Source organism: Acinonyx jubatus, chromosome B3 (genome assembly GCF_027475565.1).
Source record: "Acinonyx jubatus isolate Ajub_Pintada_27869175 chromosome B3, VMU_Ajub_asm_v1.0, whole genome shotgun sequence".
Classification (NCBI taxonomy): domain Eukaryota; kingdom Metazoa; phylum Chordata; class Mammalia; order Carnivora; family Felidae; genus Acinonyx; species Acinonyx jubatus.
Window position 1 is genome coordinate 69,299,361 of NC_069386.1, and position 26,528 is coordinate 69,325,888.

Here is a 26,528-nt window from a genome sequence, read left to right on the forward strand (position 1 = left end):
ATAACATGTTCCTATATTTTTCTCTATTAATTAGTGAATATTTATTTTAATATATGCTTTCACATACACATAATGTTGGACCACTCTTAAATAACTTTTACTTGATCATATTCTATCATTTGGAATTTTTTATTATAGGGTATGTTTTAATTTGTATTAAGAATCTTTGTAACTCTGTTTATCATACCTAAAGGTTCAACAATTAGGGACTAATTATGTAAAATATTGTATAGCCACTTAATGCTAATGTTGTAGTATGGAACAGTTAAAAGATATTACCAAAGTGTTAATTAACTGAATAGGATATTTTCATGTCTTTCTTATTTTAAAAATTTTACTCATAGCTAAAGAATGCATATCTCAGTGTGGTGGTGAGCTTGGGCTGGGGCAAACAAGTTGGAGTTAAGATGATGAATAGTCTGAAACAAAAGGAGGGAATATTTAATATGTTTAAATGCACAGGCTCCTAATCTTTGTGTTAACCTATATTCCTTAGACTTTTTTGTAAGCTTAGAGCCAAGGCAAATGGGCAGAGTCACAATTTTTCCTTTATCATCAGAGAGAAAATTACTTCTGATTACAGTTAAGTAGCAAACTTAAACCTGCCCAAATCATTTTGTGTTTCTATTTCTCTTGTTATTGCAAATAAAACTCCTTGAACTAAATTGGGAAATGTGTTAGAATTTGAAACAAATTCCAGTATGCTGAGTAAGGAACAGAATAGGAAATCAGGTTCAATGTGACTAGTGTGTTATAAATTCCCTCTCTAGAGAGCCAGTCCCCAAAGATGATCTTTGCAGAAAGTAAAAGGGCTTAATATTCAGTTGTTCATTTGGTTCTGTGTAGATCATGAGACTATGATTCTCTTTTCAACTGTCAGGTTTCCTGTTGCTTTGTCAGTTTATATAAACAAGAGAACTGTAAGAGGGCAAGCCTAAAGAGGTCCATGACAGATTTCATAATGTTCTTGCTCTTAAAAGGGTCAGCATTCCATATAATCCCCACAGTAATGCGTGGAACTATTATATTTGGCTTCTCTGAGATCTGAGATTAGAGTTTTCACTCTGATATAGAAGATGGTGTTAAGCCATACAGATTTCTATGATACCCATCTTGTATCTTCAGGTAAGGTAAAGCTCACAGGACTCAAAGCTTCTCTATTTTCTCCTTCCACGCCTCTCTAGTTTTGTATTAAATACCACTTAATATGTGAATTATGAAAGTATTCCTTCTCCAGAATCAAAGCTAAATTTTTTCTAAGAGCTTATAAAAAAATGTTACTTCAAAACTTACTAGAACTCTTAAAGTGGTTTGCCAGTTTCCCATTTATATTGCTCTCTGTGGGAGTTAGGGCCCTAGGTCAGGGAGAATTCCAGTAAGTGAATGGGAATAGACCTTCCTTCAAGGAAGTTTCAAGTGACTACCATCTGTTACTTTCTGTTATATTTACAGCATAGAAGACAAAATTTTATTCCTGTTTGAGATTGCAAACTTTGAGGAACAGCTTTTGTGGGCACAGCCAACTTTGGCATATCTTCATAAATGATACATATTTGGCTTTAATATCTACTAAAGTATCTGATATCAACTGCAATATTAATGAAAAACATCATATATATCAAGTATTGATTGTGATATATAGGGCAATGTAGGACTATATTACAGAGCTTTGTTCCTTAAGTTTCTTTGTAAAATAAGGAAGATTGCCAGTAAGTCTTTCTGAGTGTAATTTTAGTAAAGAGAGGAATTGAAATGTGAAAACTTCTGATAGATTTTTATTTTAACATTAGTTTATGATATATTCTAAAATTAACATAGGAATATTTCACATAATCTAACACAGTAAAACTAAAATCAGTTAAGTTTCAAATGTTATTTAAATCTATTTATATTGTCCTCATCAGCTTGACCTATTTCTCTCCCAAATAGATCAAAGAATATTAAATATCAGTGTCATCGATATCTTTGTAGGTTACAACCACTTAATTATTTAGCTATGTTTATTCATTCCTCTCATTCACTGCTTATTCTAAAATTGTAGATCCTTGGGCACACTTGACTCTTGATAATACCAAGTAACTTTGATGGTAAACCTTAGGATGACAGAAGAGTTTTCACTTTTATATACTGTATGCAGAATAGAGTCATGAATATATGAAAATCATGGAACTATCACTGCATGGATTATGGCATTTTGTTATTTATTGACACACAGAATGATTTTACCCTAAGCAAGGGATCTGCCCTAATTTCTATACTTGTAATTTGGAAATCTGTTATTTTTGCAGCATTACAAACAAATGAATATTCCAACATAAATAATTGCTCTAGCTCTGTGAGTAAATTCATCCTTTTAGGCTTTTCTTATACCTGGGAAATTCAGATTTTCCTCTTTTCAGTCTTCTCTGGGACATATATTCTGACACTAACTGGAAATATCTGTATTATCTGTGCTGTGATGTGGGACCATCAACTACAAACTCCAATGTACATCCTGCTGGCCAATTTTTCCTTCCTGGAGATCTGGTTTATCACCTCCACTGTCCCTAATATGCTAGCCAACTTTCTCTCTGAGACCAACACCATTTCTGTCTCTGGATGCTTCCTCCAGTTCTACTTCTTCTTCTCCCTGGGCACCACTGAGACCTTCTTCTTGTCTGCCATGGCCTTTGACAGGTACCTTGCTATCTGCAGGCCCCTGCATTACCCCACTGTCATGACAGTTCAATGCTGCATCAGAACAGGAGCTGGGTGTTGGGTGTGTGGCTTCCTGTACTTCCTCTTGCCTATTTACCTCATCTCTCAGCTGCCATTTTGTTGTCCCAATACAATTGATCATTTCCTGTGCGACCCAGGACCTCTTATAAAGCTGTCCTGTGTGCCAGCTCCTGCCACTGAGATCATCTGTGCTATCTATAACTCAGTCCTCATTTTCACCACCTTAGTCTTCATTATCAGCTCCTATACCTTGGTGATCAGAGCTGTGCTGAAGGTCCCCTCAGCAGAAGGTCGGCATAAGGCTTTCTCCACATGTGGCTCCCATTTGGCTGTGGTGTCCCTGTTCTATGGCTCTATCATGGTTGTATATGTGAGCCCAACAGCAGGCAATCCAGCAGGGATTCAGAAATATGTGACTTTGTCCTATTCTGTGTTAACTCCACTCTTCAACCCCTTGATCTATAGTCTTCGAAATAAAGAGATGAAGGTGGCTCTGAGAAAGTTATTTAGAGTGGTGAGATTTAGTCGTAGGCATGGAAGAAATCTTTGAAGGACTTTTGTTTACAACTGAAATAATGTATGAGAAATAAGTAATTAAAAATTGGCATTCAGTTGTATTAACTAAATTAGGAATGTATGTTTTGGGGGGAGAGAAGAACATATTCAAGTATAATTAAATGTTACTAAGTTAACTGGCCGTCTATCCATTTTGTTATTATTAGAGAAAAATGTACATTGAACTTAAAATGTTTCAAAGCAGAGAAAAAACTATTACGCATCTTTTTGACATTTAGACTTAACACTAGTTAAAATTTTTCTGTCCATATTATAGTCATATACATAAATATCAATCTGTATTATATTTTACGTTTATAAGTCGAAGTAACATGCTACATTTACAAAACTTTTTAATTCTTGTGTCAATATTAAAAAAACATAAGATGCACTGACTTTTGAATGTTGACTTATCATAAATGTATTTCTTCCCACTTGCTCACCAAGATCCAGTTAAAATTCTCCTAATATGTAGATCCAGATGGCTGCCAATTTTTCCATTATATATACACTTTCAAGAATTATTTTTAATAGCTCTATTTTGAATGAACCATGCATTGTGTTTTCTTATACACCACTTGTGCCTTACACAGTTTAGGAGACAATCACCAGTAACTCCCCAGTACTGTTAAAATTAAAGAAATTGTTAGATTTTCTTCTTCCAGTTATCTCAAGGACACTAGTATCTCATACTTTCAAACAGAATTCTCTTTATCCCACAAAGAGATTCTGGACCCATCACTCTCCAGTGTCACCTCTCAGTTTCTAGACCCTGGAAACTATTAATCTACTTTTTGTTTCTGCAGACTGACCTATTCTGGACATTTCATATAAATGGAATCACAGGATATGTAGCCTTTTATGACTGGCTTCTTTCACTTAGCGTAATGTGTACAAGGGTCATTTATGTTGTAATATGTATCAGTATTTCATTTATTTTTATGGCTGAATAACATTCCTTTTATGGATATACCATCTTATATTTATCCATTCAGTAGTTGTTGAATACGAGTTGTTTCCATTTTTTGCTTATTATGAGTTATGAATTAACAAGTTTTTGTGTGAACATATGTTTTCACTTTCCTAGGGTACATCCCTGGAAGTCGAATTTCTGGCTCTTATGTAGACTCTGTATTTAATATTTTGAGGAACTGCTGACTATTTCCCAAAGTGGTTGCACCATCTTACTATCATATGAGCCCAGGATGAAATGTATGGGGATTTCAATTTCTCTGTATCCTCAACAACACTTTTCCTTTTTTTCTTCTTTTTCTTTTCTTTTCTTTCTTTCGCTTTGTTTCTTTTCTTTCTTTCTTTCTTTCTTTCTTTCTTTCTTTCTTTCTTTCTTTCTTTCATTTTAGCCATCCTTTTAGGTATGAAGTTGTATCTTATTGTGGTTTTCATTTGCATTTTTCTAATGATAGGAGTATGTTTCCATCTACTTATTGGCCATTTGTATGTCTTAAAAAATATGTATATTCTGATCCTTGATCATTTTTTAGTTGCTATGAGGCATGGCTCTGTTTTTACAGTTTCAGAAGATCTTTATATATTCTGGATACAGGTCCCTTATCAGATGTATAATTTGCAAATATTTCTTTCAATCTATGAGCTGTCTTTTTACTTTCTTAATTGTCTGCTTTTGAATTTCCACTTGATGTAGTCCAGTTTATCCCCTTTGGTTTTGTTACTTGTGATATTGATGTTACATACATATGATGCTATGTTGTTGCATAATCCATGGTCACAAAAATTACTGCTCTATTTATTTATATTTTAATGTTTTCTTGTAAATGATTTTTCCAACTTTTGTATTCACTTGGTTATTTTATAGGAATTCATTAAGAGAGGAATCAAGTGCAAGCTCCAAATGACTACTTTGAAATAAAAGCTCTTCAAGCATTTGATGGCATAGTCAGATGTGTCACAAACTTATAGGGTCATATGAGTCAAAGCATAATCTTTTTTTCTATTGAATAGTTTGATATCCCTGAATATATTATCTCATATAACACATTTAAAAAAATTTTTTTAACGTTTATTCACTTTTGAGAGACAGAGACAGACTGTGAGCGGGGGAGGGGCAGAGAGAGAGGGAGACACAGAATCTGAAACGGCCCCAGGCTCTGAGCTGTCAGCACAGAGCCCTACGCAGGGCTTGAACGCACAAACCGTGAGATCATGACCTGAGCCGAAGTCAGACCTTAGCCGACTGAGCCACTAAGGTGACCCAACTTATCACACATTTTTTTAAGAGGAAATGTGTTTATGTCCTTGACTGTCAAATCTTGATCTAATCTTTTTAAAATATCGACATAATTTATGACCAAATGATATCTCTTAGAGTCATTTTAATAAAGCATTGATACAGGGTAGGAGTAAAGAATGAGAAATAAATTGTTGATTACAGGAAACAAGAAATAGGTAAATAGATGGAGTAAAAGCAAGGATGGAATTAATGAAATTATTATAACAATACATAATGAAGTTATTTTTCTTTAAATACATTATAAAGAAAACAAGAGGTCTATAGAAAAAGACTGAGTACGCTTAAGCTATTGGTATCTTCAAAAATTATGTTCAGGGGTGCCTGGGCAGCCCAGTTGGTTAAGCATCTGACTCTTGATTTCAGCTCAGGTCATGATCTCGTGGTTTGTGGGATCAGGCCTTATGTCAGGCTCTGTGCTGATAGTATGGGGCCTGCTTGGGATTCTCTCTCCCTCTCTCTCTGCTCCTCCCCCATTCTCTCTCTCTCTTTCAAAATAGCAAATAAACTTAAAAAAATGTTCAAAGTTTTTCTTTGCTTCTGCTTCTACATAATGGAAAATTTTTATATTGTCAGGTATAACTGTGAACACCATTTTAGTGAATTGATTTAATTGGCCATTGTTTTTATTTTTTCACATCAAAATTTGTGATATAATGGTACAATTAAAATGTTACAATAAAGGTAACTTAGATGATGGGCACATTGATGCAAGTAACGTACTTATCAGTGTGTGAGAGAATGGAATTAAAGCAGTTTATGTGCTATCCATTCATTCTCTTCATGATGAAGAAATCCCTTAGGGTAAAGGAAAGAAGACAGGGGAACCACACTGAATTGCTTGTTGACTAGACTCCAGGAAAATCAACCAAAGCTATTTACTAAAAGAAAGAGCCTTTATTTCTTAAATTCCTTTATCAGAATGTTGCTGATAAAGGATTGCCTATTATAAATAGAATCCAGAATTTATGAGGCATGGCTCTCTAGGAAATGTCATGTAAGTTGCATAACGTAGAATGGTAATGTAGAATGGAAATGCTTCTAGTTGTATGAAGACCTCTGTGAAATTCACTTAGAAATATAATCTGTACCAATCTGGATGAGGTTGTCTGAGTTGGGGCCAGAGGAATTAGTTTTCCACTAATGAAGGACCTGGGGAACTGGCCATAATATACCAGAAACTTAACTGTTTTTTTTGTGAACCCCTTAATCATCTATAACCCATAATTATTTAATAAAGAAATTTATAATGGGTAAGATGACTGATTCATGTAAGTATGATTTGACAATACAATCCTGAATTTTAGCTCACTATGAAAGACAAAGAATGAATGACATTAAGAGTAGAGATGAAATTGGGGCTCCTGGGTGGCTCAGTTGGTTAAGCATCCGACTTCGGCTCAGGTCATGATTTCACATTTGTGAGTTTGAGCCCCGCTTCAGGCTGTGTGCTGACAGCGCAGAGCCTGGAGCTTGCTTCCAAATCTGTGACTCCCTTTCTGTCTGCCTCTCTACCACTCATACTCTGTATCTCAAAAAATAAATAAATGTTAAAAACAATTTAGAAAAAAAAGAGTAGAGGTAAAATAGGAAATACTGTGATACATTTAAGAAAGTATCCAAATACTGTGCAGACTTTCGTGAAATAATTTCATTGCACTTTAGCTATTTGAATAAGAAAACTTAAAATATCTTAAAAACTTTGAAAAACATCTTAAACACTACTCAGAGAGAGACAACAAAATATCAATAATCTATGTATAATAATGTGAAGCATCCAATACAAATTACTATATACGTGTATAGGCAGGAAAATAAGACTCATAAATAAGAGAAAAACTTGGTCAACAAGATAGATGTGATACAGATTATGAGGTGGAATACATAGTCTTAAAAATTATCAATATACTAACATTTAGAGTAAAATATACATTCAATCAGGGAAGATTAAAAACCTTAAACATTCCTATCCTGAAAAGTACAGTTTCAAATTCATAAAACAAAGTTTGGGGAAGTATAAGGAGAAATACACCAACCCTCGTTTTTAATCATATTTCAATACCCCTCTATTTTTCTTGAAATAAAGACAGACTTAAACACCAATGGAACAGAATAGAGAGCATAGAAATACATACATGCTATAGTCAACTAACCTTTGACAAGGGTCCAAGAGTACACAATTGGAAAATATTGTATCTCCAACAATGTTGTTGGTAATTTGGATATCCACATGCAAAAGAATGGAACTGGACCCTTATCTAACATCACACAGAAAAATCGACTCAAAATGAATTAATGACTTGGATATAATATCTGAAACCAAAACTGTAGGACTCCTGGAAGAAAACATTGGAGAAAATCTTCTTTAGATTGTTCTTGGCAGTAATGTCTTGGATATGACACCAAAAGCACAGGCAACAAAAGAAAAAAATAGAAAAGGACTACATCAAACTAAAAAGCTTCTACATAGCAAAGGAAACAATCAACAACATGAAAAATCAACCTGCAGAATGGAAGAAAAGATTTACAAACAATGTATGTGATAAGGGTTAATGTCTGAAATACATAAGTAACTCTTATAACTCAGTAACATGAAACAGTCTATTAAAAAATGAGCAAAGGAACGGCGCCTGAGTGGCTCAGTCAGTTAAGCCTCCAACTTCAGCTCAGGTCATGATCTCATGGTTCATGGGTTCAAGCCCTCTGTCAGGCTCTGTGCTGACAGCTCAGAGCCTGGAGCCTGTTTTGGATTCTGTGTCTCCCCATCTCTCTGCCCCTTCCCTGCTCTCTCTCTGTCTCTTTCTCTCTCTCAAAAAAAATAAACATTTTTAAGAAATGAGCAAAGGATTAGGGACACCTGGGTGTCTCAGTTGGTTAAGTGTTCAACTCTTCATTTCAGCCTAGGTCATGATCTCATGGTTGATGAGTTTGAGCTCCCAGGGTGTGTGGAACCTGGTTGGGATTCTCTCTGTCCCTCTGTTTCTACCCATACACTGCTTATGCTTGCGTGTTCTCTCTCTCTCTCTCTCTCTCTCTCAAATAAATAAATAAATAAATAAATAAATAAATAAATAAATAAATAATCAAACATGTTTTTTAAAAGAGCAAGGGATTGAATAGACATTTCCCCAAAAAGTTATACAAATGGTGAGTGAGTATGTGATGAGATGCTCAACATCACTAAGCATCTGGGAAATGAACATCACAGCCACAGTGAGATATTACTGCATACCTGCTGGGATGGCTACTATCCAAAAAACCAAAAGATAACAAGTATTGGTGAGGAAAAGTCATCCCTTGTACACCACTGACTGGAATGTACATTGGTATAGCCACTATGGAAAACAGTACTGAGGGTCTTCAAAAAATTTAAAAGAGAAATACCATATAATCCAACAATCCAGCTTCTGGGTATGTATCCAAGGGTTGAAATCAGGATACCAAAGAGATCTCAAAAAGCTATCTGAACATCATTGTTTATTGCAGCATTAGTCGTAAAAGCCAAGACATGGAAGCAAGCTAAATCTCCATCAATGGATGAATGGATGTATAAAATATGGTATGTGTGTGTGGTGTGTGGAAGAAATAATGCTAAATGAAATAATCCAGATACAGAAGGACTAATGCTATGTGATACCACTTAGATGAGGAATTTAAAAATAGGCAAACTCTTAGAAACAGACAGTATAACAGCTGTTTCCAGGGGTTAGAGCAAGGGGGAAACAGGTATTAATGGGCACAAAGTTTCAGTTATATAAGGTGACTATTTCCTAGAGAACTACTGTACATCATGGTGTCTGTACTTAATAGTACTGTATTGAATACTTAAAAATTGCTAAGAGTAGATCTCATGTTAACTTATCACACACACACCGCACCAAAAAAAAAAAAAATAATAGAGTGGGAGGAAATTTTGAAAGGTAATGAATATGATTAGGCAATAGACTGTGGTGATGATTTCATGGATGTAGACTTATCTCCAAACATCAATTTGTATACATTAAATATACACAGCTTTTGTTTGCCAGTCATACCTCAATAAATTGTGTTTTGTTTAAAGGAAAAAGAAAAAGGGATTGGGTGTACATAGCATATTGAAAAGAGTATGTCCAATGTTTTTAGGTTGTGACTCTGAGCAAGCAATATGCAATTGCTTGTTTCACATTACTTCTTTGAATCTTTACACCCCTTTGTGGTTTTAGTGAAGTTAGAGATACCCAGTAACCTCAAGGCAATACAGATACTAACTGGCTGAATAGAGATGACATGCAAGGATTTCAACCTGGAACCAAATACTTAAACATAACATAATATTTCCCTTCCCCCTAATTCCTTGGACTTAAGAAATTTTGGGTGTGTGTCTTATGTGTTTGAAGTGTACAATGTGGAATGTTTTGTTGCGCTTACACATTGCAGAATGACTACCAAGATGAAGATAATTAGCACATCCATTACTTGTCATAGTTAACAAAGGTAACTATTTTTGTGTATGTATGAAGAATGCTTAAGACCTACTCTCAACATATTTATTAACTGTAGTCACCATGCTATACATTATATCCTTAGAACTTACTGTTCTCATAACTGGAAATTTGTTCCCTTTGATCTAATCACCTCATATCCACTCCCCCCACCATCCCCTGGTAACCAACATTCTATTCTCATTCTATAAAATTAACTTAATAAAATTCCATGTATTAATGATACCATACACAATCTGTCCTTCCATTTATGGCTTATTTTTTAGCATAATGTCCTCTGGATTCATTCATGTCATTCTATTCCACTGATCTATGTGCCTGTTTTAATGTTAGTACCATATTGTTTTGATTAGTATAGCTTTGTAACATAACTTGAAATCAAGTACTGTGACACCTCTATGTTGGTTTCTTTCTCACGAATGCTTTGATCATTCAGACTTTTTTGTGATTCCATACAAATTTTAGGATATTTTTTCTGTTTTTTTGAAAAATGTTGTTAGAATTTTGATCCAGATTGCATTGAATGTATAGATTTCATTTAATGTGTATAGTTTCAGTATTGTTTTCACAGTATTAGTTGACAGTATTTCACAATATTCTTTCAGTCTTATGACACTATATCTTTTCATTTATGTGTCTTCTTCAGTCTTTTTACTCAATGTCTTAGTTTTAAATATATAGGTTTTTCACCTCCTTTATTAAATTTATTGCTATTTTCTATTTTTCAATGTTGTTGTAATTGGGATAGATTTCTTTTATCTCTTTCAAAGAGTTCATTATTAGCGTATAGAAACACAGCTGAGTTTTGTTTGTTGATCTTGTATCCTGAAACTTTATACACACACACACACACACGACATATACTTGTTCCTTTCCTATTTGGATGCCTTTATTTCTTTTTCCTTCCTAATTGCTCTGGATAGGATTTACAGTACTATATTGAACAGTAGTGATGATAGTAGGCACTCTTGTTCTTGATCTTAGAGAAGCTTTCAATCTTTCACCATTGAGTATGATGTTTGCTGTGGGTTTGTCATTTATGACCTTTATTAGATTCTGGTATATTCATTCCTTCTATAGACAAATGGCTGAGATTTTAGCTTGAAAGGATGTTGTCTTTTGTCAAATGGTTTTTGAGATGGTCATATGACTTATCAGTCATTTTATTAATGTGTATCATATTTATTGAACGTGTATGTTGAATCACCCTTTCATCTCAGTGATAAATCCTTGATCTTGGTGTACAATTGCTTTTTTGTACTGTTGTATTTGGTGGGCTAGTGTTTTGTTAGAATATTTGTACCTATATTCATCAGAGACATTGGCCTGTAGTTTTTTGTTTTGTTTTGTTTTGTGTTCTTGTGGTGTACTTATATGATATCAGGGTAATGCTGGTTTTGTAAAATGGATTTGGAATGTACCTTCCTCTTGAGATTTTTAGAAGAGTTTGAGAAGAATTGGTGTCAATTCTTTTTTATCTATTTGAATTCCAGTATAGTTAACATATCATGTTATATTAGTTTCAGGTGTACAGTACAGTGATTCAACAGTTCTGTCCATTTGATTACTCAGTGCTCATCATGATAAGTATATTCTTAATTCCCTTCATTTATTTCATCCATCCCCCCACCCATCTCCCATCTGGTAACCATTAGTTTGTTCCATATAGTTAAGAGTCTGTTTCTTTTTTTTTTTTTTTCACTTTTTTTTTGTTCATTTGTTTTGTTTCTTAAATTCCACATATGAATGGAATCATATGGTATTTGTATTTCTCTGACTTTTTTCACTTAGTGTTATACCCTCTAGGTCCATTAATGTTGTTGCAATGGCAAGATTTAATTATTTTTTGTGACTGAGTAATATTGCATTAAATATATATACCACATCTTCTTTATCCACCCAACTATGGACACAGATTACTACCATATCTTGGATATTATAAATAATGCTGCAATAACCATAATGGTGCATATATCTTTTTGAATTAATGTTTTTGTATTCTTTGTGTAAATACTCATTAGTGGAATTAATGAAATGCATTGTAGTTCTATTTTTAGTTTTTGAGGAACCTTTATACTGTTTTCCACAGTGGTTGCACCAGTTTTCATTCCCACCCATAGTGCAAGATGGTTGTTTTTTCTCCATATCCTTGCCCACATTTGTTGTTCTTTTTTTTAAGCCATTCTTAAGAGTGAGGGGATGTCTCATTGCAATGCTGATTTGCATTTTCCTGATGATGAGTAATTTTGAACATCTTTTCATTCGTCTGTTGCCCATCTGTATGTCTTCTTTGCAGAAATGTCTTTTCATATTTTGTGCCCATTTTTTTAACTGGGCTATTTGTGGGGGTTTAGGTACTGAGTAGGAGTTCTTTATATATTTTGATACTAACCCTTTATCAGATATGTCATTTGCAAATATCTTCTCCCATTCAATAGGTTTTCCTTCCCAGATCTTTTCTTTCTAGTTTCATAATGTTGTGTTCAGAAAAGATACATGGCATAAATTCAGTCTTTTTTAATTTTTTAAGAATTGTTTTGTAGCTTAATTTGTATTCTATTCTGGAGAATGTTCCATGTACATTTGAAGAGAATATATACTCTGCTGTTTTAGGCTGGGATGCTCTGAATACATTTCTTAGATCCATTTGGTCCAATGTGTCATTAAAAGCTAATGTTTCCTTGTTGATTTTCTGCCTGGATGATTTATCCATTGATGTAAGTGGGCTATTAAAATCCCCTACTATTATTGTGTTACTATCCACTACTTCATTTATGTGTATTCCTAGCCTTAAGTATTTGCATGCTTTCATGTTGGGTGCATGAATATTTACAATTGTTATATCTTCTTGTTGGATTGTTCCCCTTATGAGTATTTAGTGTCCCTCTATGCCTCTTGTTACAGTCTTTGTTTTAAAGTCTATTTTGTCTGGTATAAGCATTGCTATCCCAGCTAGTCACTTCCATTTGTTTGACAAATGGTTTTCCATCCCTTTGCTTTCAATCTGCATGTATCCTTTGGTTTGAAATGAGTCTCTTAGGCAGCATATAGATGGGGTTGTTTTTTTATCCATTCCACCACCCTATGTCTTTTAATTAGATCAGTTAGTCCATTTACATTTAACATGGTTATTGATAGATATGTACTTATTGCTATTTTGTTACTGATTTTATGATTGTTTTTGCAATTATTCTCTGTTCCTTTATTCTCTTGCTCTCTTACACTTCACTGGCTTTCTTTAGTGATATACTTGGATTCCTTTCTCTTTATTTTTTGCGTATCTATTACTGGTTTTTGATGTGTGGTTACCATTAGATTCATATATAACATCTTATGAGTATAGCAGTCTGTATTAAGTTGATAATTGCTTAACTTTGTACACTTCTTTCTCCTTCTCTCCCACATTTGAAGTATTTGGTGTTGTACTTTACATCCTTTGATTTTGTGAATCCCTTGGCTTATTTTTACAGATACACTTATTTTTACTGCTTTTGTACTTTCTACTTTTCCTACTCTTACTTATGGTCTTTGCACTCAAAGAGTCCTCTTTGATATTTCTTGTAGGGTTGGTTCAGTTGTGATTAATTCCCTTTAATTTTTGTTTGTCTGGGAAACTCTTTATTTCTCTTTCTATTCTAAATGATAGCTTTGCTGGACAAAGTGTATTCTTGGTTGCATTTTTTTTCTTTCAGAACTTTGAAAATGCCATGAGACTCCTTTCTGACCTGCAAAATTTCTGCCAAAATCAAGTAATAGCCTTATGGAATTTCCCTGTATGTAGTTGTTTTCTCTTGTTGCTTTTAAAATTATCTCTTTATCATCATATCTTGCCAGTTAATTACTGTGTGGCTTGGCATGGACCTCCTTGGGTTGATTTTGTTGGGGACTGTGGCTGCTGGATCTGGATGTCTGTTTCCTTCACCAAATTTGGAAATTTTTCAGCTATTTCTTCAAATAAGTTTTCTGCCCCTTTCTCTCTCTTTTTCTAGGATCTCTACAATGTGAATATTATTATGCTTGATTGTGTCATTGAATTCCTTTAGTCTATTTTCGTTTATTATTATTATTTTTTCTCTCTCCTCTTTAGCTTGATTGCTTTCCATTACCTGTCCTCCAGGTAACTGATCCATTCTTCTGCTTCTTCTAGTCTACTACTTATTCCCCCTAGTATATTTTTAATTTCACTTATTGAGTTATCCATCTCTGATTTATTTTTTATGTTTTCTCTCTGTTTGTTGAGAGTCTCACAGAGGTCCTTCTCTCTTTCTTAAGTGCAGTGAGTATCTTTATGACCATTACTTTAAGTTGTCTATCAGACATATTACTTACATCCATTTCACTTAGGACTCTTTCTGTGATTTTGTCTTGTTCTTTCATTTGGGAAATATTCCTCTGCCTCCTCATTTTGTCTAACTCTCTGTATCTGTTTCTATATGTTAGGAAAGACAGTTTCATCTCCTGCTGTTGAAAGTAGTGGCCTTATGAATAAGAGTTCCTGTTGTAGCCTGCAATGCATTGTCCCATATTCACCAGAACCTGGTGCTTCTGGAGTGTTCCTATGTGAGTTGCATGTGACCTGCTATTGTGATTGTGTCACTTTTGCCTTCAGTCCAATTGTCTACTGTGATTCTTTTTGCCTGTTGTGAGCAGGGTTTGGTCCCTGTGCTGTTAGTGGGCTGCCTTGGGCTTCAATTGAGTCAGACTAGGCATTTGCCAGAGATGCAGTAACTTAGAACTGCAGTGCACTTCCCTTGTGTTGTCTCCCGAGAAGCTTTCATTAATGCATGAGGCCTAATGTCAGACCCTATATCTTCCTCGAGTCCAGTGCTGGGGCCACAGTTAGACTGGTGTATGGTTATCTCTCTCTCTTTCCCTCCCTCCCTCCCTCCCTCTCCCCCCATCTTCCTGTCCATGGGGCAGGAGTCAGTTTGGAGTGGTCCTGGTGCCTGTCAAGGATACTTGCAAATTGCTGGGTTTGTGACACTGCTTTGAATGGGATCTCACCAAAGGCATATTGGAAGGGGCAGGTCCACAGGAGAATGCAGAGGTGGGACACATGATGCCAGCAAGGTCCATACTGATTGGCTGTGTGAGGAGACATGCAGGCTTGGGAAAACTCCTACCAAGGCCAACAGGGTTGAAGGGGGCAGATCTGCAGAAGAGAGCTGGGCAGGGAGGGGCATGCTGTTAGCAAGCTAGGTGGAGAGTGTTGGCACTGTGCTGGTTCCTGCAGGTGTCCATGTATCTAGGCTAGGGGGTAGGGGAAGTAAATGTTGCCAGCCCACTCTTTGGTTCTTGAAGTCTCGCAAAGATCCTTGCCCCTCCAATTCATGCTCTGAGATTAGTAAATAAATATTTCTATATACCCCAGGTGTTTTTCAAACCACTGCTTCTGTGCGGTATCTCTGTGGGTCTGTTGTGCTGTCTCTTTAAGCATGGGACCCCATCCTCCTGGCTGTCCTAGAGCAAGAGGGTCCAAGAAAACCTGGACTCTCTGGTTTTCAAAGTCAGATGTTCTGGGGATTCATCTTCCCTGTGTGGGTCCTCTTTGCCTGGGGTTCCCAGTGTGGGAGTCTGGTCCTTTCCCCACTCTCCATGCCTGCCAGATGATCCCTCCTGCAGACAGTCCAATGGGTCATTTTGGTGCCCAGACTTACCACTGCCCTTTCTACCCTCTTCTGTGAGGCCTCTTTTTCACATTTAGCTGTGGAGAGTCTATTCTGCCAGTCTTCAGGTCATTTTACCCTTGGTTATTTTTACCCTGATGTGAGTGTTACCTAGTTGCATCCATAGGATGAGGTGAGCTTAATATCTTTCTACTCCACCATCTTCCCTAGAAGTCTATCAATTCCTCTTTAATATTTGGCAGTATTTACCATTGAAACCATCTCATCCTGGGCTTTTCTTTTTTGGAACTTGTTTGGTTGCTGATGTAGTCTCTTCATTTGTTATTGGTATATTCAGGTTTGCCATTTCTTCATGATTCAGTGTTGATAAGTTGTAGTTTTTCCAGGAATTTATCCATTTCTTCTAAGTTACCCAATTTGTTGGCATATAATTAATCATAGTAATCTCTTATGATTCTTTTATATTCTTGTTGTACCATTTATAATTTCTCCCCTTTTATTTTAGATTTTACTTATTTGAGTCTTCTCTCTCTTTTTCTTATTCTAGCTAAGGTTTTATCAATTTTCTTTATCTTTTTAAAAAACACCTTTTAGTTTTGTTGATCATTTCTATTGTGGTTCTCTTGTCTATTTCACTTGTATCTGCTTTGATTGTTGTTATTTCCTCCTTCTGTTGAGCTTAGATTATTCTTTTTTCTAGTTCCTTGAAGTATAAAATTATGTTTATTTGAGATCTTCCTTTTTTTATTAAGATTTTTTAATGTTTATTTTTAAAAGAGAGAGAGAGAAAGACATGGTGTGAGCAGGGGAGGGGCAGAGAGAGAGGGAGACACAGAATCTGAAGCAGGCTCCAGACTCTGAGCTGTCAGCACAGAGCCTGACGCAGGCCTCAAACTCATGAACCGCAAGATCAAGACCTGAGCTGAAGTCAGACGCTTAACCAATTAAGCCGCCCAGGTGCCCCTTTCTTCCTTCTTAATGAATGCCTTTATCACTATAAACTTACCTCTTAGAAGTGCTTTTGCTGCTTCCCATAAGTTTTAATATGTTGCATTCACATTTTTCACATGTTTTAGGATATATTTATTTCCCATTGGTTTTTGACCCATTTGGTTTGACCCATTAGTTTTTCAGGAGTGTGTTATTTAATTTCCAGACATTTATGAATTTTCCAGTTTTCTTCCTGTTATTCATTTCTAGTTTCATGTCATTATGGTTGGAGAAGATGCTATTATTTCAATTTTCTTACATGTTTAAAGGCTTATTTTGCGATTTAACGTGCTGTGGAGAATGTTCTGTGTGTGCTTGAGAAAAATTGTATTCTGCTAGTGTTGGGTGGAATAATCTTGTAAATATTTTCCATGATATTTGAAAGTATTCATCAATGGAACCATTTGGGCCTAGAATTTTTTAGAGATGGCTTTAAGTTAAAGATTCAATAGCATTAATATGCTTGACATTGTTAAAATTTACTGTATTTAATGGTTGTAGTTTGGGTGTACTCTGCATTTCAATTTTTTTTTATTCATTGTCCGAAAGTTAAAATGTATCAAGTGGTTCATAATATTCTCTTATTAATCATTTAATGTGTGTAGGGTTTGTAGTTATACACTTTAAATTTTTCTATTATCCTTAATATCTGGGGTTTCCTTTTCTTTTTTAGTACTGTTAGAGTGTATCCATTTTGATTTTTTTTTCCCAAAGAAACAAACTGTTTTGCATGTCTGTCTGCTAATTTGTGTATTTGTGCTTTCATCCTAATTTTTATTCTTTAGTTTCTTAGGATTTAATAGTCCATGACTTTAAAGTTTAGATGATTGACTTTCGACCTAACCTTTTTTTATTATATGAATTTATAGTAAAATTCACCTTAAAGCACCACTTCAGTTGCATTCCAGAAGGTTTGCTATACCATGCTTTTTATTAGCATTCAGATGAAAGTATTTTCTTCTATTAGGATTCTTCCCTTAGCCTATAAGATTTTTAAGTGCCAAATGTATATTCTACAAACGTTTGTATATATTCTGGTTAACTTTATGTTATTGATTTCCAACTTATTTTCACAGTGGTCTAAGAACATACAATCTATGGTTTTAATCCTTAAGACTTGTATTTTGGACCAGAAAAGTGCCTATTTTGGTAAATATGCTTTGTGTCCTTGCAAAAGAATGTGCATTCTGGGGTTATTGCCCAAGCATGATTTTACTTTTTACGTATGTCAATTAAAGTTAGTTACTCATGCTAAGATCTCTAAAATCTTACTGATATTTTTTTTTATCTGTCTTCTTGGTTACCTAGAGTTGTGTGTTAAAATCTGAAGTGATTATAACTTGTCTATCCTGCTAACTTTTATGTATTTTGAAATTATAGGCTGTATACAAATTTGGGATTATTTCTTGCTGATTAATTGACCCTTGTAGCGTTAAGAAATATCTATTTATTTTTGCTAAGTCTTGTATTTTATTTCTTTTCCATCCTCTATTTCAAGGGTGAAATTCTTGTGTTCAAGGATGTGTCCTTATGTTAAAGTGTGTAACTTAAACAGCATTTGCCTTGTCTTTTTAAAAAAATGGAGTCTCGGGGCACCTGGGTGGCTCAGTCGGTTAAGCGGCCGACTTCAGCTCATGTCATGATCTCGCGGTCCGTGAGTTTGAGCCCCGCGTCGGGCTCTGTGCTGACAGCTCAGAGCCTGGAGCCTGTTTCAGATTCTGTGTCTCCCTCTCTCTGACCCTTCCCCATTCATGCTCTGTCTCTCTCTGTCTCAAAAATAAATAAATGTTAAAAAAAAAAAATTAAAAAAAATGGAGTCTCAAAATGTTTACTTTTAATTGGACTATTTAATCTTTTTATATTTAATGTAATTACCAATGTAATTCAGTTTATCATTTTGCTGATTTTTATAATTCCATCTGTTCTTTATTCCTTTTTTTTTTGCTTTTGTGTTAAGCAGTGATTTCTTAATATATATATTGAATATATTATACTTCATCTAAAATATTACTTAAGACTTCCTAAACAATGGAAAAAACAAGAACATTTTGATTTTATTTACTCACACATGCGTTTATTTTCTAATAGTTTAGTTTTACATTTATTATAAGTCATACAATTGTTTTATGATTTTGAGTAGTCAACTTTCACCCAACATTTATATTTTGTTGTCCCTTCACTTCTTCCTGATGTCCTGTGTTTCCTTCTGGGATCATTTTCTTCAGCATAAAGAACTACTATTATTTTTTGTAGTGTGAGAATTATTATGGCAACATTCTTTCAGCTTTTTTTTCTGAAAAATCTTTATTTTTGCCTCCACTTATGAGGACCTTTTATTGTATACATAGGTTTAGGTTGGTTAATTTTTCTTTTCTTTCTTCACTTTTTAAATATCTATTACTGGACTCAGTTATTTCTATTGAATAGTTGCTATAGCATAGAGAGAGAGGGAGAGAAAGAGAGAGAGAGAGAGAGAGAGAGAGAGAGAGAGAGAGAGAGAGAAGAGAGAGAGGCAGGTGCAGAGAGGGAGGGAAACAGAATCCTAAAAGCACACTCCAGGCTGTGAGCTGTCAGCACAGAGCCTGAAGCCGGGCTCAAACTCACAAACCATGAGATCATTACCTGAGCCAAAGTCAATTGCTTAACCGACCAAGCCACCTAGGCACTCGGGCCTTATTCTTAAAAATCGTCTTTCTGATCACTGAAATGAAAGACAGTGTGTCTCCATTCAGGCTGGAAATATGGTGCTCCCTTTGATATGTCTGCCTATTCTTGAGCTTGCTAGCATTTATTTTCTACTAGACATTCTAGAATATTGCCCTATGTATCCATGGTTTATAAATCAACCAAGGACTTGATGTAAATTTTCCATAGATTTTTGAGCTTCTGTTTTTCACTTTTCTTCTTTTCAGAACCATTTTCCCCAAAATATGCTACTTTGACAACTTCAAACTCTAGCTGGCTCCTTGCCCAGAGACCTTCACTGTTTCCATGGATTTCTTTTCCTGTGACTTTTGTTAAGAAAATGCCCTCAAAGAATATGCTGGGAGTCAATTTGGAACTTGTAACCTTCCCTTTTGTCAAATATTATAGACTTTCCTTGAAAACTATCTAAATCAAGCAAATTTGTATATACTTGTTAAAATTTTATAGTAATTTATGGTGGCAGTGAAAATCTGATAGTGGTTTCTGTTCCATGTGTACTACTCAAAAATTTCATCTTTGCCACTTAACACTTAGTGGCACTGTTTTACATTCAAACATTTAACTTTTATGAAGTCAATGAAAGTTAATTTGTTCTATTATAAATATAAGTTTTTTATACAAAAGCTCTTTTTTTAATTTTTAATGTTTTTGTTTTTTATTTTTGAGAGAGAAAGAGCTCACAAGCAGGGGAGGGACAGAGAGAGAGGGAGACACAGAATCCAAAGCAGGCTCCAAGCTCTAGCTGTCAGCACCAGCTGTCAGCACAGAGCACAAGGTGGGCCTCAAACCCACATACCTTGAGATCATGCCCTGAGCTGAAGTCAGACACTTAACCAACCAACTGAGCTGCCCAGGTGCCCCTATACAATGTGTTTCTTATATACTACATTATAAACGTATGTATGTTTTCTGGTGTTTTGATCTACTTTTGAAGTCAATCACATTCATTGATCTAGGTTTTATCTATATATAGTAAGATATGGAGTCAGAATTTAATTTTTCAACACTTTGTATTTAATCATTTATCTTTTCTCCACATTTTAATTGAATATAACCTTTATCAGAATCTGAACTCTCTGAAATTGAGTATTTATAGATAGTACTATATGCTGTCTACTTGGTCAATTAATTGCAGCAGTTCCTATGACAGTTTTAATTAATTTAGTTTAAATATAGTTTTAGTATATGATAGACCAAATTTTATCTCATTATTCTTTTTCAAAATATATGTCAAATCTTGAGAATTTATTTCAAACAAGATTTTAAAATATCTGTCAAGTTTCAAACACCTGTAACACCTATAACAATCCTCCCACAGTCTGACTGGGATTTGTCTAAATTGCAGTGAATTTGTATATTGACTTATAGTTAAATATTTACCCTTAGCACTAAGTAGTCAGTCCATTGAGGAACATGGTATGTCTCTCCTATTAATCAGGTTTTCTTTTATATACTAATGTAAAGATTTGTTATTTTTTTCATGATTCTCAGTTATCTTGCAAAGTTTATTTCTAAGTTATTTTGAATCTGTGTTGCTATTGAAAATGAAATAATTTCCCCACATTAGTTTACAAATTATTGCCTCCATAAAAGATAGACTGTATTTTCTACATATTTTATAACTAGCCAATTTATTGAATTGTCTTATATTTTAGTTAATTCTCTTGTTCATGGTATACATCATTTATCCAGCCAGCAATTAAAATTTCTCTCTTGTAATATTCATACCATAAATTGTTTTTGTCTCATTTCATTTTTGTGAATTGGAAAATTGTATCAATTGCTTTTCCCAAATTATGTTGTCATAAAAATTACCTGTCAATATCAATGATTTATAACAACTTCCTTTTTCTTCCTTAATCATATTACTTGTTGACCCATGACTGGTTCTATATGTTACTTTCATTCTTGGATCTAAGACAAAAGAAAATAACTTTCTTCATTGCACAGGAAAAAGAGTTTTGGTGTATTTTCATAATTATTGTTAAAGGTTTTCTTTAGAAATGGCACATTTAAATTTGCCTTACACTACATTGGGCAAATCAAGTCACATTGCCTAGTGTAACATCTGAAGACGTGGATATATAATCTTTTAGAGGAAGGCCATTAAATCACATGGAACAGTAACTCTGTTTACCATGGTGGCCATTCTCGTTTGTACTTGATTTTAATTAGAGTGCTTTTCATTTTACTATTGTATAATTTTTTAGCCAATTACTTCTGGTGGAGATTCTTTGCCAAGTAGAGAAATTTCCTTCTATTTCTGGCCTATTATAAATTTTATCAAGCATGGACGCTCAATTTTATCTATTATTATTTCTGTATTTAGTTATATATTCCTGTATTTTTCTATCAATTAATGAATATAAAAAGTTATATATTCACATATGATACAGTATTGGATACCTCTTAAGGAAATAAACCCTACTTGATCATATTCTATTATTTGGAAATATTCTGCTTGAGATATGACTTAATATTAGATTTAAAATCTTTGGGGGGAAAATAAATAAAAATCTTTGCGGGTGCCTGGGTGGTTCATTTGGTTAAGCATCTGACCCTTGATTTTAGTTCAGGTCATTATCTCCTGCTTCGTGGGTTCAAGCCATGTATTGGGCTCTGCACTTATGGTGTGGAGCCTGCTTGGTATTCTCTCTCTTTCTCTGCCCTCTCCTCCTGCCTTAAAAATAAATAAAAATTTTAAAAAATTAACAAAATAAAAATTGTGTCGCTCAGGTTATTGTACCTGGGTCTCAAAACCTGGGGATCATTATTTACATTTTTGTTTATTCATAAAATGTTAATGCTATCATATGGAGCCATTAAAGAATATTATCAAAGTAGTTAACTGCATGAGGAATTTCTGTAAATGTCTTTCTTATTTAAAGAAATTTACTCATAGCTAAAGAATGCATATCTCCGTGTAGTGGTGAGCTTGGACTGGGGCAAACAAGTTAGAGTTAAGATGATGAAGAGTCTGAAACAAAAGAAGGGAGTCTTTAATATGGAGTCTTTAATATGTTTAAATACCTAGGCTCCTAACCTCTGTGTTGGCCTATATTCCTCAGACTTTTCTCTAAGCTTGGAACCAGGGCTCATTTACTGTCACAATTTTCCTTTATCGTCAGAGAGAATATTGCTTCTGATTACAGTTAAATAGCAAATTTATACCTGCCCAAATAATTTTGTTTCTATTTCTCCTGTTATTCCAAATAAAAATCCTTGAATTAAAGTAGGAAATGTATTAGAATTTGAAACAAATTCCGGCATGCTAAGTAAGGAGGAGAATAGGAAATATGTTCAATGGGACTATTGTGTTATAAATTCCCTCTCTAGAGAGCCACTCCCCATAGATGATCTTTGCAGAAAGTAAAAAGGATTAATATTTCGGATGTTCATTTAGTTCTGTGTAGATCATGAGACTATGATTCTCTTTTCAACTGTCAGGTTTCCTGTTGCTTTATTAGTTTATATAAATAACCAAGAGAACTGTAAGAGAGCAAGTCCAGAGAGGTCCATGACTGATTTCATAATGTTCTTGCTCCTAAAACGGTCAGCAGTTCATATGAATCACCACAATAATGCATGGAACACTGCTATATTTGGCTTTTCCAAGATCTGAGATTAGAGATTTCACTCTGATATAGAAGATGATGTTCATCCATACGGGTTTCTATGATACCCATCATGTGTCTTCAGGTAAGGTAAAGCTCATTATGGCTCCAATATTCTCTAGCTTTATATTATACCCCTTAATATATGAATTATGAACATAGTCCTTCTCCAGAATCAAAGCCAAGCATTCTTTTAGAGCTTATAAACAAATGTTACTTCAAAAATGCATTAGAAGTTGTAAAGTAGTTTGCCAGTCTCCCTTTGCATAGCTCTATGTAGGAGCTGGGCCTATGTCAGGGAAAATTCCAGTAAGTGAATGTGAATACGTATTTCTTCAGTGAAACTTCAAGTGATATATTGCCTATCACCTGTTAATTTCTGTTATTTTTAGAGGATAGGAAATGAGGAAATTTTATTCATACTTTGCAAAATTTGAGAAACAGCCTTTGTGAGCACAGCCATTTGACATGTGTTTATGAATGATACATACTTGACTTCAATGTCTATTAAGGTATCAACTGTAATCTTAATGAAGAACAATATCACGCAAGCACTGAGTGTGTTATAAAGGTCAATGTTAGATTGATTTGAAGGGCAATATTATTAAGGAACTTGGTTCCTTAATTTTCTTGGGAAAATATGGCACATTGCCAATGACTCTTTTGTATTCAGAGACAATATAAACATTACCCCCTTTTCTAACATGCTACTTGTCTTTTATTGATTTGTAGCATTTCTTTGTATAGTGGATGTTATTTATTTATTTGAAATTATTTTGGCATTTCTTTTTTCATTATTCATGGCATCCTTTGCTTTTCAGAACTTTTTAAAAGTACCATTAAAATTATGTTAAGCCCTTCAAGATCTGTTTTTTCTAGCTTGGTTTAATGAAGTTTTCTAATTGGTAGCACAATATTCTATTAAACATTTCTATATTCTTTCTGTATTTTTAATTACTGGCACTCACATTCCAGTCTTTAATTCATTCTGGAAAATATTTTTTATATGTCAAAGATGAAGATTGTTTATGAGTAGCTTTTTATTTTAATTTAAATTCAAGTTAGATAACATATAGTGTAGTCTTGACTTCAGGAGTAGAACCCAGTGATTCATCTCTTACATATAACACTCAGTGCTCATCCTGACAAGTGCCCTCCTTAATGCCCATCACCCATTGAACTCATCCCCCACCACCACCCCTCCAGCACCGCTCAGTTTGTTCTCTGTATTTAAGCATCCCTTATGGCTTGCCTCCCTCTCTGTTTTTACTTTTCCTTTCCTTCCCCTATGTTCATTTGTTGAGTTTCTCAAATTCCACATATGAGTGAAATCATATGATTATCTATGTTTCTCTAACTTATCTCACTTAGCATGCTACCCTCTAGTTCCAGATTGTTGCAAATGGCAAGATTTCATTCTTTTTCATTGCCAGGTAGTATTGCACATACCACATCTTCTTTATCCATTCATCAGTTGATGGACATTTGGACTCTTTCCATAATTTGGCTATTGTCCTTAGCACTTCTATAACCATTGGGGAGCATGTGCCCATTCAAATCAGCATTTTTGTATCCTTTGGATAAATTCCTAGTAGTGCAATTGCTGGGTGGTAGGGTAGTTCTATTTTTAATTTTTTGAGGAACCTCCATTCTGTTTTGCAGAGTGGCTGCACCAGTTTGCATTCCCACCAACACTGCAAAAGGGTTCCCCTTTCTCCTCATCCTCACCAACATCTCTTGTTGCCTGAGTTGTTCATTTTAGCCATTTTGACAGGTATGAGGTGGTATCTCATTGTGGTTTTGATTTGTATTTCCATGATGATGAGTGACATTGAGCATATTTTCATGTGTCTGTTAGCTATCTGGATGTCTTCTTTGGAAAAGTGTCTATCATGTCTTCTGTCCATTTATTCACCGGATTGTTTTTTAGGTGTTGAGTTTGGTAAATTCTTTATAGATTTTTGGTAAATCCTTTGTCTGATATGTCATTAACAAAAAGCTTTTACCATTCCATCAGTTGCCTTTTAGTTTTGTTGATTGCTTCCTTTGCCGTGTAGAAGTTTTGTTTTGTTTTTATATTGATTAAGTCCTAGTGGTTCATTTGTGCTTTTATTTCCCTTGCCTCCAGAGGTTGAAGAGGTGGCTGCCTGTTTTCTCCTATGGGATTTTGATGATTTCCTGTCTCACATTTAGGTATTTTACCCATTTTGAATTTATTTTTGTGTATGGTGTAAGAAAGTAGTTCAGTTTCATTCTTCTGTATATTGCTGTCCAGTTCTCCCAGCAGCATTTGCTAAAAAGAGTCTTTTTTCCATTGGATACTCTTTCCTGCTTTGTCAGAGATGAGTTGGCCATGTTTGTGGGTCCATTATTTATGAGTAGCTTTTTAAAATTTATTTTCTTTTGAAGAAAGACAGTATTTCACACATTAGTTTTTCAAATTGAAAATATTAAAAAAAACACATTCTTTTTCCATATATATGTGTATATTTGTTGTGTGTGTGTGTGTGTATAATGTGAGTTTTACTTTCATATGTATTCAGTTACAGTTGGGAAACAGAGTAAGACATTAAATGGTAAATATAAAGTTGGGGGAGGAAGCTAAAGAATGAACTTGATTGGATAGAAGGCTAAACTCCAGGCATGTATTATATGATATCTGGAAAAGACCTAATCACATGTGAGTGAATTATAGAGACTGAAAGAATTAACAAAATCTAACAAAATCTTCCCTCTCTCTCTCTCTGTCTCTCTCTCTCACTCATGTACTCTTAACAGAAAGAACCCAAAGGAAACAGGGAGAGATATATGGACACAAAGCTATTTGAGACATTTCCACACACATATAGAAATAATGGAATAAATGAAGAAAAACCCAAAGTCACTGGCAAAAACAGTAGGAGATTATGGAGGGCTTATGTGGGCTGCAATTGTGTAACACTTTGCCACACACTAAATCTAAGGCATTAGTTTGGGTTATTATCTCTGATTACTTTGGAATTGCATTGAAATTACTGGCTTGGAAAAGTTCTTCCTAAGTATGAATCCATTACTTTTCAAATTTCAAAGCTTATTTTTAAAAATAACCTTAAAAAAGGTACATAATTCTATTAATTTAAAGGTATAAATATATGTGAATTCATGATTCAGACCTTAGCGCTGTGGATTCTTTTTCTTCTTTCTTTATTTGCTCTTAATTTCCAAACCATCCTATTTTATAGTTTATTTTTTTCCAACTTTATTGAAGTATAATAGACAAATAAATATTTTCCGTATTTAAGTATACAATTACATGATTTGATATACATTGTAAAATGATGGCTACCATCAAACTGATTAATATATTCACAACTTCCCATACTTTAATTTTGTTTCAGTTATAAGGTGAATAAACTCTGGAGATCTAATGTACAGCTTGGTGGCAATAGTTAATAATAAAAATTTGTATACTTGAAATATGCTGTGTTCTCACATTTTATTTACAGTTTAGCATGCAAATATCTATGCTCTGCAATATCAAGCCAAAACCAAACCAAAACCAAAACTATAATCTCTCCATTTTATTTATAGA

General features: G+C 34.4%; 1 protein-coding gene across 1 annotated transcript; it reads left to right on the plus strand.

Annotated features, from left to right (window-relative positions):
• Positions 1-1,076: 1,076 nt before the first annotated feature.
• On the plus strand, positions 1,077-3,268 carry LOC106969827 (olfactory receptor 11H6-like). Its single transcript, XM_015066361.3, has 2 exons — positions 1,077-1,125; positions 2,289-3,268. Exons 1-2 carry the CDS (start codon positions 1,077-1,079, stop codon positions 3,266-3,268), a joined length of 1,029 nt encoding a protein of 342 aa, XP_014921847.3.
• The last annotated feature ends 23,260 nt before the right edge of the window (positions 3,269-26,528 follow it).

What these genes read in the sequence shown, in the direction of transcription:
- LOC106969827 (XM_015066361.3), top strand. Translation starts at nt 1,077, where the DNA reads ATGGTGTTAAGCCATACAGATTTCTATGATACCCATCTTGTATCTTCA. An exon ending in TACCCATCTTGTATCTTCAG is followed by an intron (nt 1,126 to 2,288) that starts GTAAGGTAAAGC and finishes TTATTTTTGCAG; the next exon opens with CATTACAAACAAATGAATAT.